At 50.6% G+C, this 13,676-nt stretch overlaps 2 protein-coding genes across 8 annotated transcripts; both read left to right on the plus strand.

The window, feature by feature from the left end:
• Positions 1-5,664: 5,664 nt before the first annotated feature.
• On the plus strand, positions 5,665-12,043 carry Ghdc (GH3 domain containing). 7 transcript variants are annotated; one of them, XM_076869744.1, is made up of 10 exons: positions 5,671-5,750; positions 5,932-6,014; positions 6,197-6,507; positions 6,796-6,923; positions 7,069-7,570; positions 7,934-8,126; positions 8,236-8,307; positions 8,383-8,516; positions 8,875-8,960; positions 9,130-9,951. In XM_076869744.1, exons 3-10 carry the CDS (start codon positions 6,210-6,212, stop codon positions 9,418-9,420), a joined length of 1,704 nt encoding a protein of 567 aa, XP_076725859.1. In that variant the 5' UTR covers positions 5,671-5,750; positions 5,932-6,014; positions 6,197-6,209; the 3' UTR covers positions 9,421-9,951. The 7 variants fall into 7 exon arrangements, with proteins under 7 accessions (XP_076725864.1, XP_076725858.1, XP_076725862.1 ...); XM_076869749.1 differs by lacking the exon at positions 9,130-9,951 and adding an exon at positions 11,899-12,043 and having other exon boundaries at positions 5,665-6,014; XM_076869743.1 differs by having other exon boundaries at positions 5,665-6,014.
• Hcrt (hypocretin neuropeptide precursor) lies at positions 12,031-13,237 on the plus strand. The gene is made up of 2 exons (XM_076869750.2): positions 12,031-12,088; positions 12,866-13,237. The coding sequence occupies exons 1-2, from the start codon at positions 12,068-12,070 to the stop codon at positions 13,235-13,237; spliced, it is 393 nt and encodes a 130-aa protein (XP_076725865.1). The 5' UTR covers positions 12,031-12,067.
• Positions 13,238-13,676: the final 439 nt, after the last annotated feature.

Genomic DNA, 13,676 nt, shown 5'->3' on the forward strand with positions numbered 1-13,676 from the left:
GGCCTTTAAAGTGCAGGCTGCTGGCCCACACCCACCGCTGAGTTTGTGGTCAGCAGGTCTGGTGTAGAGCCCTAGAGTTCATATGTCTAACAAGTTGCCAGGGGGCGCTGGTCCAGAGGGCACACTTTAGGAAATATGGCAGGGAGGCTGGGAAGCAGGCAGGGAAGAGGCCACAGGGGCCTCATGTGCCAAGCTGAGTTTAAACTTCACCTGGAAAAAAAAATGTTAATGTAATATACCATATCAATCAGATAAAAAACAAAAACCAGCCTGGTACGGTGGTGCAAGTGTTAACATGGACCACAGCATGTTAACATTCTATGGATCCTCTAGTCCAAGGACTCTTTTTTTTTTTTTTTTAACCCAGATGTGGTGGCACACACCAGTAATCCCAGAGGCTTGGGAGGGTAGGGCAGGAGGATCAAGTTTGAGGTCAGCCTCAGCTTTTAGCAAAGCCCTAAGCAATTTAGCCAGACCCTGTCTCAAAAAGGGCTGGGGATGTCACTGGGTTCAATATCCAATACTAAAAACAAAAACAAAAAACATGATCATTTCAATAGATGCAAAAACACCACAGGTACCATCATACTTATTTTTCTTTTCTTTTTGGAACCAGGGGCACTTACCCACTGTTTGAGTCATCTTTTTCACTGCTATGACTCAAAGACCCAACCAGAACAACTGTAGAGAAGGAAAAGTTTATTTGGGGGCTCATGATTTCAGAGGTCTCTATCCAAGGACAGCCAGCTCGATTCCTTGGGGCTCAAGATGAGACAGAATGTCATGGTGGAAGAGTGTGGCAGAGGGAAGCAGCTCACATGGTGATCAGAAAGCAGAGAGAGGTCTCCACTTGCCAGATACAAATATAAACCCCAAAGCCATACCCGAAATGTCCACGTCCTCCAGCCACACCCTACCACTTCAGTTACCACTCAGTTAATCCCTATCAAGGGATTAATCCACTGAAAGGTTAAGGGTATAACCTACCTAATCATTCTCCTCCAAACCTTCTTGCATGTCTCACATGTGAGTTTTGGGAGACAACACACCTAAACCATAACCACTGATCCTTATCCCTAACCCTTTTTATATTTAGAGCCGGGGTCTCACTAAATTGTTGAGTCTGGCATTGAACTTGGGATCCTCCTGCCTCAGCCTTTCAAGCCACTGGCTGGGATTACTGGTGTGTGCCACCACACCTGGCATAACATCATAATGATGAAAAACTGGATGCTTTCTCCTAGGATCACAAATAAGACGAGGAAAAAGAACACAAGCGGTGAGAGTGATATTCCTGATCTAGGGGAAAAGCATCAACTTCATCAAAATTAAAAATGCTTGTGCTTCAAAGGACACTAGTAAGAAAATGAAAAACACCCCACGGAATGGGAGCCAATATCTGCAAATCATATATGTGGTAGAACATTTGTATGTAAATATGTAAAAAGTCTAACAACTTCATACTAAGACAACCCAATTTATTTTTATCATAAATATGAACTCATTAATCAAATTATCGAATTAATAGGTTTCACTGTGACATTTCCATTTATGCATATATTGTGCTTTAATTACACCTATCCTTCTAATTATAACCTGTCTTGCCACCTTCTCACTTCCTGTTCCCTAAATAGCTTAAAAGTTTAAGCTATTTAAAAGTGAGTAAATTATATGAACAAACATTTCTCTACTAAAGATATACAAATGTGTGAACCACCTGTCACCCATGTAATCCCAGTGATTTGGGAGGCTGAGACAGGAGAATCGCAAATTCAAAGCCAGCCTCATTAATGGCAAGGCACTAAGTAACTCAGTAAGACCCTGTCTTTAAATAAAATATAAAATAGGGATGGGGATGTGGCTTAGTGGTCGAGTACCCCCAATTCATTCCCCATACCAAGAAAAAAAAAAAGATACACAAATGGCCATAAACACATGAAAAGATAAGCAACATCAGTATCAGTAAAATGCAAATAAAAACTGCAGAGACACCAGTTCACACCCATTAGGATGGCTATAATCCAAAAGTTAGATAATAGCAAGTGTTGGCAAGAATGTAGAGAAATCAGAACCCTCATATGGTGCTGGCAGGGATGTAAAATGGTACAGTCTCTTTGGAAACCAGTTTGGCAGTTACTTAAACAGTTAAACAAAGTTACTACATGACCCAGCCATTCTGCTCATAGGTATCTACAGAAGAAAAACAAAAACATTTATCCACAGAAAAACTTGTCCACAGACGTGCATAGCAGCATTATATATCACGGGCAAGGAATGGAAACAATCCAAATGTCCATCCATTGATGAAAGGATAAACAAAATAAATATCCATAACTGGAATGTTCGAAATGAAAGGGAATGAAGTACTGATATGCAGTACTACTCAGAAGAACCTTAAAAATATCCTGTTGAGTGAAAGAAGTCAAATGCATAAGATCACATAGGATTACGATTCCATTTATATAAAATGCCCAGAATTGACAAATCCATGGAGGCAGAAAGTAGATTTTGGGTTGGTTAGAGGACAGGAAGGTTGGAAGAAGTGATAGTTAAAAAGATACAGGGTTTTGCCTGGTGTGGTGGCACATACCTGTAATCCTAGAGGTTCAGGAGACTGAGACAGAGTTCAAAGACAGCCTCGGCAACAGCGAGGTGCTAAGCAACTCAGACCCTGTGTCTAAATAAAATACAAAATATGGCTGGGGATGTGGCTCAGTGGAGTGTCCCTGAGTTTGATTCTGCCGGTTATCAGTTCTGCTCCCCCACATGGCGAAGTATAACATTAGAGAAGTATGCTGAGGCAAGCATATAAAGCAGGGTTTATTTAAAAGGAGGTAACATAGACTTCTCCCTGGTGGGAGAAGGGGGCCATAGTTGGTATTCCCGTATCCCAAGAAGTGAAGGTGTTCTGCCTTTTTATATGTCCTAGGCTTCCTTTGTTCTCCTGCTCTGCTCTCTACCCCTTATCTCTCTCCTTCCTGCTTATGTAAGTAGGCCCAGGAGGTGCTGAGTGGGATGGCCAAAAGGTGGGAAACAGGTGGGCTGGAGTGGTGGAGGAGGAGTGATCCACGAAAGAAGAGGGCAGGAAGGGGGTGTGATTAACAACTCCTTCTAGGGAGGGACAATCCCTGGGACAGGTTACCTTAGCAACAGATTGGAGCAGGGGCCAGTTAGCTTGATAAGGGCGAAGAAAGGGCTCTGAAGGAATTAACATTCAATTCCTCCATTCTCTGGGTCTGACCCTTGCCTGTCTGCCTAATTCTGGCTTCAATTTCAATACCCCTCTCCCCCAAAAAGGTAAAGCGTTTTAAAATTGTTTTAGATGTTGATGGACCTTTATTTTACTTATTTATATGTAGTGCTGAGAATAGAAACCAGTGCCTCTCCTGTGCTAGCCAAGTGCTCTACCACGGACCCATAACTCCAGCCCCAAGGGCTTGTTTTTGAGATGATGAAAATATTATAAAATTGACTGGCCCAGCATGGTGGCATATGCCTGTAATCCCAGTGATTTAGGACACTGAGACAGGAAGATCACAAGCCTGGATAGCACAGCAAGACCCGGGGTGTGGCTCAGTGGTAGAGGGTCTCTGGGTTTGATCCCCAGTGATACTGCTGGTTCTCAGCGACTGAGTTCGGCTCCCTCAAATGTTGAAGTCTGAACCCTAGAGAAGCACACGGAGGCAAGCATAGAAAGCAGGGTTTATTTAGAAAGGGGTAACATAGACTTCTCCTGGGAGAGAGAAGGGGGCCATCGCTGGTATCCTGGTATCCCAAGAAGCGAGGTGTTCTCCCCTTTTTATATGTCCCAGGCTTCCTTTGTTCTCCTGCCCCCTTCCCCTTATCTTTCTTCCTCCTTCCAGAGTATGTGACTAGGCCCAGGAATGCTTGGTGGGGTGGCCAAAAGGTGGGAAACAGGTGGGCTGAAGGGGGAAGGACAGGATGGTGCAGCCCCAGGACAAATTAGTTAACAACCCTATATCTCCCCGTAGGGAAGGGCAATTCCTGGGACAGGTTACCTTAGCAACAGGTGGGAGCAGTGGGAGCTGCTTAATAAGGGTAGAGGAAGGGCTGTGAAGGAATTAAAACTTCAGTCCCTCAGAGGACAGTCTCCAACTCCCCCTACACACTCAAAATTGGCCTCCTTGATCTGACCTGACTCGATTTACCTATCTATACTGACTGCCTGTCTAATTCTGGCTTCACCAGTACCACACACACCCCAAAAATGTTGTGATAGCTGCACGTTTATCTGTGGATATACTAGAATTGAATTGTACACCAAATGGGTGATTCATACGGTCTCTAGATTATATCTAATAAAACTGCTGTTTAAAAAAAAAAAAAAAAAAACGAAAGCAAAATCAAGGGGAAAAAATGAGCAAAAGTTGAGCAAAAGTGAGGTGGGGCTGCCAGAGGGTGAGAGCAGATCTGTTTAAAGAGACTCAGCCAGCTGGGTGGAGGCACACGCCCTGCAAACCCAGGAACTCCAGAGCCTGAGGCAGAAGGATCACAAGTTCAAAGTCTATCTCAGCCATTAAAGAGGTCCTAAACAACTTAGTGTGACTCTGTCTCAAAATTTTAAAAATAAAATAAAAGAAATTAAAAAGTGCTGGGGATGTGACTCAGTGGTTAAGCACCCCCAGATTCAATTCCTGGTATCAATAAATAAATAAATAAATAGACTCAGCAGGGAAGAAAACTGGGATTCTCAGCAACCTGGAGGTGAAGGGTTGGAAGCAGGGTATTTTGAGGGTCCAAGACAGTAATACAAGTGGAGGGAGGATTTAACATGGAAGGAAGGGCATTCTGCTTCTCCTACCTGAACTGTGGAGTGTAGGAACACCACTTTTGTGATTGCCTTGCTCCAAGTTGAAAAATTACCTCCTATCATAATGATATAGGAAGTTTGTTTTTCCTTGAGATAAAGCCAATAAGCCAACACAACTCCAATTACCAGGTAAAGTCTGGATGAACCAATGTAACCAATAGTGCTGTCAAGTTGTCTTATTTAAGGACTAGTTGTTTATCTCAGAATGTGTGTAATCAATTGTACTGACTTGTCAATAGAAAAGGATGAGAGGGCTGGGGATGTGGCTCAAGCCGTAGTGTGATCGCCTGGCATGCATATGGCCCAGGTTCGATCCTCAGCACCACATGCAAAAAAAAAAAAAAAAAAAAAAAAAAATGTTGTGTCCGCCGAGAACTAAGAAATAAGTATTAAAAAAAAAAAGGATGAGAATTCCTTCGGTCTTGGCAATTTCTTAACAGATTGCCTATGACACACATCACATTCTGGCTTAATGCTTATTCAATAATAAAAGTGTTTTCTGTCTTGACTAATTTTTTTGGAGAGGATTTCTGCATTGGGAGAAGATTTGGGTTTTTCACAGTTCTCAAGTTTGAAACTGCTCCCGGATGGAGCGTGCCTCACTCACAGCTCAAGCTGTTTAATAGTGCTCTTCTCCACACTCAGCTTTCTCTTCCTTTGCCCCAACAAATTTGAGGATCATGCTACTCTGGCCCCAACTCCCTGGTCAGCCAGACTGAGCCAGCTCCCAACCAGCTCTTAGGTGACCTGTCCCTTTAAGAGCACCCCCTACTCCTCCCTGCTTGGGCGGATTTCCTCATCAGGGCCCAGCCCTTTAAAGCCACAGCGCCGTCCTTCTAGCCGGTTGTGCCGATGTGTGTCTAGCTGGAGGCACTGAGGGGCCCCGGTGCTAGCAGTAGGCAGAAGTGAGCTGTAACAGGTACACCTGGGTGTGGACCACTACCCAGGGCTCAAGAGGGACATGGAGCTGGGACAGGGAGGATCCCGAGAGAAAGCAAAGCCACTCTAAGCAGCCATGATGTGCCAGGCCCTGTGTCCAGCCCTCTCTGTCCCTTCTGAGGGAGACATTATTCTCCTCCCTCACCCCCACCCCCGTACAGATAAGGAGGTGAGCTCAGAGCAGCTAGCTGGATTCTCCAGGGCCACACAGCTAGCAAGCGCCAGAGGCAGGATCTGAACTCAGGTCAGTGAAACTCCAAAGCCTTAGTGGTCTGTCTGCATCACCTGCTGGACCTGGTCCTGGCTTCTTTCCAAACTTCCTTTTCCAAATTTCCTTTTCCCTGGGCTTTCCTGTGTGCAGTAGCACATGGGGAAGGAATGGGTCTCTCCTCATGCCCCCATGCTTGACCTCCTTTCTCCTCCCAGGAGCTGCTTGGAGATGCTGCTATGGCTGCTACTGCTGCTGCTGCCGCCGCTGTTCCTGCTCGTCCTGCTGTTCCTGCTGCTGCTGCTGCCCCCATTGGCCATGCTAGGACAGAGGTCTCAGGATGCTGGCCTGTCCTGGCTTGCCAGCCTCCAGCACTGTGTAGCATGGAGGGTCCTGAGCTGGGCAGCCACCTGGCAGCAGCAAAGACTGGAACATAATACACTACACGTGGGCCAGAGTCAGCAGCAGGCCCTGATATGGTGTCTGCAGAGAGCCCAGAGTCCCCTCTGTCCCCCCACAGGGAGAACAGGTGTGTTTCACAGGGTCTGGGGAGGTGACCTAAATAGAAAGAAACCCCACAGGATAGTCATATTCCAGAACCTGAAGCCCCCTCCCCTGCCTCCAACATGCTGCCAAGGTATGGCCCGGCCTGGAGACCTAACCAGGCCCTAGGATTGGCTTTCTTTTCAGGATGGGTTTTCCCATCTGGGGCCTTGTATGTAGGTCCTCTCCCCAAACCTATTCCTGGGTCTCAACAATTTTTCTTGAAATTCTTGGGAAACTGTGGCTTCCTGAGGAGTTTCTGATGTCTTTGGAGGTACAGATATGAGCATCTTCCGGAATCATCTCCCTTTGACCAAAGTCAGCCAGGCTCAGGAGGAAGAAAATGGGGGGCAGCTCCTGCCTCCTACTTCAAACCAGTACCATGGGGAGGCCTCTCTGCAGGTAAACTGGGATGGCCAGAGCCCACCCCACAGAAACCCCTACTTACAGCCAAAGCCTCCCATTTTGATAGGCAAAGAATGCCCAAACTGGTGGCTCAGGGTCTGGCCCTGTGGCCGGGCTGACAGCCTCTTTCCTCTCCCTCCAGGCCACTTTGCTGGGTCTGGTAGCCCTAAACAAGGCCTACCCAGAAGTGCTGGCTCCAGGAGGCACTGCCCGTGTGACCCCTACGTCCCCATGGCCCAGCCCCCTCCCCTGGCCTGGGCATATCCTGGACCAGGTGAGCCCCCCTGGAACCAAGGACCCTGGGGCCCTGCTGCTGGAAGCACTGAGGTCCCCGGGGCTGAAGGCACTGGAGGCCGGAACAGCAGTGGAACTCCTGGACGTCTTCTTGGCCCTGGAGGCTGATGGTGAAGAGCTGGCTGAGGCCATAGCTGCTGGGACCTCAGGAGTGCCTCTTCCCGGTCGGGCAGCTGAGCTACGGGAGGCTCTAGAGCAGGGACCCCGAGGACTGGCCCTTCGGCTCTGGCCAAAGCTGCAGGTGGTGGTGACTCTGGACGCAGGAGGCCAGGCTGAGGCTGTGGCTGCCCTTGGGGCCTTGTGGTGCCAAGGGCTAGCCTTCTTCTCTCCTGCTTACGCTGCTTCTGGAGGTCAGCTGGACGCAAGGGCAGTGAGGTGGGGTCGGGGCAGAGGCCACGCAGCTAGCTGCCATGTATGAGCCCCACATGCTCATCTTTTAATCCTCCCAGCACCCTGTGGAGTGGGGCTCAGCAGCTCCGGAAGCACTAAGGCTCCCCAGGCAGGAGTATTGCAAGCACCAGTACTTGTACCAGCTCAGCTGCCTGTGGAGCCGCTGCACACGCTGCCTTTTCTAGTTAGGGCCTAAAGGCAGCAGACTGAGCCCCGGGGAGACAGGAATGAGGGGTACAAGGTTAGCAGCTCAGAGGATCAGGGCCTGGGTCCCAGGATGAGGCCCCACCAGATGACAAGAAAGCTGCTCTCGCTCCCCACAGGGGTGGTGGGCCTAAACCTATGGCCAGAACAGCCCCAGGGGCTCTACCTGCTTCCCCCTGGACCCCCTTTTATTGAGCTGCTTCCAGTCGAGGAAGGAGCCCAAGAGGAGGCCCCGTCTACCCTCCTTCTGGCTGAGGCCCAAAGGGACAAGGAGTATGAGCTGGTGCTGACTGACCACGTCAGGCTTGCCAGGTGACCACCTGCCCAGCTGCTGCAGCCTCAGGCTCTCTGATGCCCTCATTAGCACTCCGCTGGGGACAGGGCCTTGCACTCACCCTCCCTCCCAATCCCACCCCATCAGGTGCCGCCTGGGTGATGTGGTACAAGTGGTTGGTGCCTATAATCAGTGTCCAATCGTCAGGTTCGTCTACAGGTAGGTGAGCCCAGGAGTGCTGAGGGGTTGTCCCTGTGCCCTGGGCTCTACTGCCTCATGCTTCCTCCTCTCCAGGCTGGGCCAGGCCCTGAGTGTTAGAGGAGAAGTTACTGGAGAGAATGTGTTCTCTGAGGCCCTGGGCCAGGCGGTGGGCCAGTGGCCAGGAGCCAAGCTGTTGGACCATATCTGTGTGGAGAGCAGCATTCTGGGTAAGCGTCTCCACTCGCTACTGCCTCCCATTCTTGAGTTGGCTGTCCCCACAATCCATACCTACAGTGCTAGGAGACCTCTAAGAAGTAGATAAGACTCAGCTTCCTTTGCCATGCCTAACAAAAGTCCCTCTCCATATCTAACTCCCGTCCTTCCTGCTGTAGTTTCCACCCATTTTCTTTCCTGGTCTGTCCTCTATTTATAGTTAGGCTCTAAGTTCCCCTCCATTCCCTACCCAAGAAATTCTCTTATCCCCCATGAACCTCAGAATGTGAAAGAACAGATGGAGCAGAGGGCGTTGGCTTTGGAAGCGCCCTATTCTCAGGAAGTGTGTGTGCATGTGGGGTTTGTCCACAGATTCCTCTGAGGGCTCTGCCCCGCACTATGAGGTGTTTGTGGAGCTGAGGGGGCTAAGGAATCTGTCGGAGGAGAATCGAGACAAGGTAAAAGAGACAGGGATGGGGTCTGACTGCATGGCCCCAGGGTGCCATGGAGACAGGGGATGATGGGGAGAGGGAGGTAGGGGAGGAGAAATTCCTTTCTGGAGCTCTGGGGAGGGAGAGATGGGTCCCATGACCCTCTTGGCACACACTAAACTCACACACATGCCAGGCGCAGCCATGCACATCTTATACACACCCTTGCGACCACGCATCAGCCTCACTCAGGCCGTTCTGCCCCCAGCTTGACCACTGTCTTCAGGAAGCCTCCCCTCGCTACAAGTCCCTGCGGTTCCGGGGCAGTGTGGGCCCTGCCAGAGTCCACCTGGTGGGGAAGGGGGCCTTCAGAGCGCTCCGGACAACACTTGCTGCCTGCCCCTCGTCCTCCTTCCCTCCTGAGATGCCCCGGGTCCTTAGGCACAGGCATCTGGCCCAGTTCCTGCAGAGGAGGGTGGTGTCCTAACCGAGGCCCACCTATACTGCCTGGCTGTCCTTGAAGGTTGCCTCGCTCTTTCCCCTGGGGTCTCCCTGCATGGGGAGTTCTTGATCAGAGACCTTCACCTGCCATTGGCTTTTCAGAGCTGCTGGGCCTTAGAAAGACGTTCGCCTAGTTAGCCAGCTCTGAAGTAAAGGTTTGAAGGGTATAGCAGAGATCCCTGCCCATATTCCTCTGGGCCCCCCTAAAGGACACTTCAGTGCTTCCTGTTTCCTAGCTTGACAGTGCTCTCCGGCTATAGCCTTGGGCCAGACTACTGCACTGGGTGGGCTGAAGGTAGGGGGATGGGGTCATGGCCCCAGGAGAACAGGAGTTGATGAATAAAGACCTCAGCACCATTGTTCCTAAGTGGGACAATTTTTATCTCTTGGGGTTCACCTTCCAGGTGGTGTCCCTGTCCTTTACAGCAATAACCCTTTCACTGGTATCTGCTATCAGTTCTTCTTCTTCCCTGTTCCCTCATTGTATTTCCTGGATTTTCTCCCAAATAAACCATTTGCACCCAGATTCTTGACTCTGGTCTGCTTTGGGGAAACTGTATAGGGTCCCTTCATGCTGCTCCTACTACAGCCTGCTAGCTGCTTTGCATTGGGTCACCTTTCTGTTCTGAGCTCTAGGGTTTCCCCCTACTCTTTGCTCTAGACTGGATTAGGCCCTAAGAGTGTGTGACATGGGATCCTTCAGGGACTCCCACCAGGGGCTAGGACAACCTAGCAGATACGTAACCCTCTTTTGCCCTGCCTGTTGCCACTACCCCAACCTAAAGGTGGAGGAGTGGTTCCCAACTTCCCCTACCATGCCTTAGCACCAGTCCCTTTCCTGACCCAGCACCCACAAATCACTTTCATGGTACGCAATGGGGAGCTATAATTCAAATCACAAAGTATCACTGTAGGAGGCGACCCCAGAGTCATCTGGGTTAAGTGTCCATAGCAATGGCGAAACATCCTCTTGAGGCTGTGAGACTTACCCCAGGCCCTGCAGCGCCTCCTCAAGAAGAGCACCACTGGGCTGGGGATGTGGCTCAAGCGGTAGCACGCTCGCCTGGCATGTGTGAGGCCCTGGTTCGATCCTCAGCACCACATACAAACAAAGATGTTGTGTCTGCCGAAAACTAAAATAAATAAATAAATAAATATTAAAAATTTCCAAAAAAAAAAAAAAGAAGAGCACCACTGCTCTGGATCAGCCATCCAGCTTCTAATTCGGCCTCTGAATTGCTTCTCAATCCCATGATCCTAGAGGCAGGCCCTCCTCCTACCCAACCAGCCCCCACATTATCCCATGACTCCTGATAAATCCTCCCTTGGTGGCTCCCCTTCACCCATAGATGGAATACCAATCAACTTGACTGTAAGACCCTTGACCCAGGCTCTTACTTGTCCAGCCACCTTTTTCCCCTTGCTCAAGAGAAAGCCTGGACTGTGAGGACCAGCCCATCCACATCCCATGTGGGGGAGGCACTGTCACTTCCAGGTATTTGCTCACATCATCCCTTCTCCCCCTACCTCCCTGAAGGAAATCTGTTTTTCATTCAAAGCCTTCAAGGACTCCCACCCCACCCAGGTGGAAGGAATTGGCCCAACTTTACTGCCATCTCAGTAGTCCTTCCTTCTATGGAATTTTCCTTATACCCAGACTGCTATCCCACTTGGACTTATACACTCCTTAAAAACAGGGTCATGTCCTAGGCACACAGTTGCTTCTGTGTCCACATGGGGCCCAGCCCAGAACAGAAGCTCAATAACAGTGCTCTGAATGAGAGAAGCTTGGGCCTGGAGGTGGTCACACTCTTCAGCCCACGGGGGCTCACTCCCTAGAGATGGAGGAGTGGGACAACATCCCTCCCCTCTGGGCTGCCTAGTCCAGAAGATAGCAAGGGAGGAAGAAGCTTTCTACCAGCTTCTGGCAGAAACTAGACTTGGCTTCCTTTCCTCCCACTGCCCACCATAAGTCTCCAAGGTTTTCCATTGCGGAGGCTGGTGGAAGGGGCAGAAGGGAAAGAGAGCTGGGGGGAGGGAAGGGACAGCTCAGGAACCGTTTCCATGGAGGAAGAAGGCCCTGGAGCCTGACAGATCCCAGTGACACGAAGTAATGCGGGGAGAAGTCTGCTGTGACTGCACTCCCCCAACACACGGTGGATAGTGGGTCTCACCACTGCCTCTTCTCCAACCCTTAATTAGCAGCCGCCCCCTCCCACATTGTCCCAGGCCAGCGCCCCAGCCAAGGCCTCTTTTGTGCACTCAGATTCCTGGGTGCAAGGTGGCCTAATTAGTGCCCGGAGACCACCCCATCTCCAGGGAGTAAGCAGACAGGCAAGAGGGAGACCAGTGGCACAGTGATCCAGCGCTGGCCTCTGAATGCACGCCTCAGGGGCCATTCCTTGGGCCCAGCCTGGAGACGGCCCCCCTGCCCGATGCTAATCTTAGATTCGCCTTTGTCTAGCTCCAGAGTGGACGCAAGTACTCATCCCTTGCCTGCCACCTCGGAGCACTATAAACCCCATGCCCCTGGTAGCAGGTTGCAGTTGACAGCCTCAAGATTCCTGGCTACTTGGACCACTGCACTGCAGACACCTCCTTTCCAGAAGACCCCACCAAGAGCTCCAGACAACATGAACCTTCCCTCCACAAAGGTAAAGACCCAGGGACCAGGGAGGCTAGGAAAGTGCTTGCTCAAAGGGCTGTAGGATGACAAGAAAGCTGTCAAGACCAACAGTGTCTCCACTGTTGATCTTTCCTATGGGGGCTCTGAGACAGAGACTCTTCTTAGATTCTTAGAAGTAAGATCTGCCTAAGTTGTCACTGGGTCATTTTCTGTTTCCTAAGAGCTCATGTTTATTGACCACCTACTATGTGTCAGGTGCTGGGTTTACACCTGTCATCTTGTCATCCCCCCAGCAGTCCTGAATAGTAGGGATTATCTATTATCCAGTTTACAAGTGAGGAAACCTTGTCCGAAGACGGTGGGAAGCTGGTTCAAAATGCCATGGTGGTCAATTTCTCCTGCAAGGGAGCAGGCAGAGGAAACAACAGCTTGGAGTCCTGCCTGTCCCCAATTTCCACATGTTGACCTTGGGGCAAAATGTGTGTGTTGGGGGAGGGGAGTGACACTAAATAGGGCCTCTGTTTTCTCCAGCTTCTTGTGCAGACAGAAATGCCTGTCTTCAGGTGGTAAACTTTGGAGATTCATTCTGACCAGGCCGGCTCCCGAGGAAATGCTCATCATCCTGGTTTTCTCAGGCAAGGAGTCAGTTTAGACAGCAAGGGCACATGGACAGGAAAACTAAGGGACAGCGAGGAATCAGCACAGGTCAGGAGCAGACGCAAATCAAGCAGTGTAGGGCCTGGGTGTGAGGTGTGATTGTGGACCTGGAGAGAAGACCCTCAGCACCCTGTCTCCACCTCCCCAGGTCTCTTGGGCCGCTGTGTCTCTAGTTCTACTGCTGCTGCTGCCACCTGCGCTGCTGTCGCCTGGGGCAGTCGCGCAGCCTCTGCCCGACTGCTGTCGCCAGAAGACTTGCTCCTGCCGTCTCTACGAGCTGCTGCATGGCGCTGGCAATCACGCAGCCGGCATCCTCACGCTGGGCAAGCGACGGCCAGGGCCCCCGGGCCTCCAGGGCCGGCTGCAGCGCCTCCTGCAGGCCAGCGGCAACCACGCAGCGGGTATCTTGACCATGGGCCGCCGCGCAGGCGCAGAGCCAGCGCTGCCTCCCTGTCCCGAGCGCCGCTGTCCTACCTCAGTCGCCGCAGCTACCGCTCCCAGGGGACCGTCTGGAGTCTGAGCCCTTCTTCAGTCCCTGTTCTGGTCCCATCCTTTCCCCTCTGTTCTCCAATGTCAGCCCCTAGAGAAACGGCAATAAAGATGAATCTATTCCTGTGACTGGTCTGTTTCTCTGTGTCATGTCCAGCCCTCCAGGGGGCGGGAGAGTAAAGACAAAGGGGTGGGGGGCTGAGATTGTGGCTTAGTGGCAGAGCGCTAGCCTGGTACTTATTAGGCTCTGGGTTCGATCTTCAACACCACATAAAAATAAATAAATTAAATAAAGATATTGTGTCCATCTACAACTAAAAAAACAAAAACAAAAACAAAAAAAAAGAGGACCTGGGAAGCAGCTCCTAGGAGAGACACCCAGGAGGGGTGGGAGAGCAAGAAGGCTGCACAGGAGAACAGAATCCAGATGGAATGGTCTGGAATCCAGATGGAACTTGTGGGACTCAGTC

The sequence above is a fragment of the Callospermophilus lateralis genome, chromosome 11, assembly GCF_048772815.1.
Source record: "Callospermophilus lateralis isolate mCalLat2 chromosome 11, mCalLat2.hap1, whole genome shotgun sequence".
NCBI lineage: Eukaryota > Metazoa > Chordata > Mammalia > Rodentia > Sciuridae > Callospermophilus > Callospermophilus lateralis.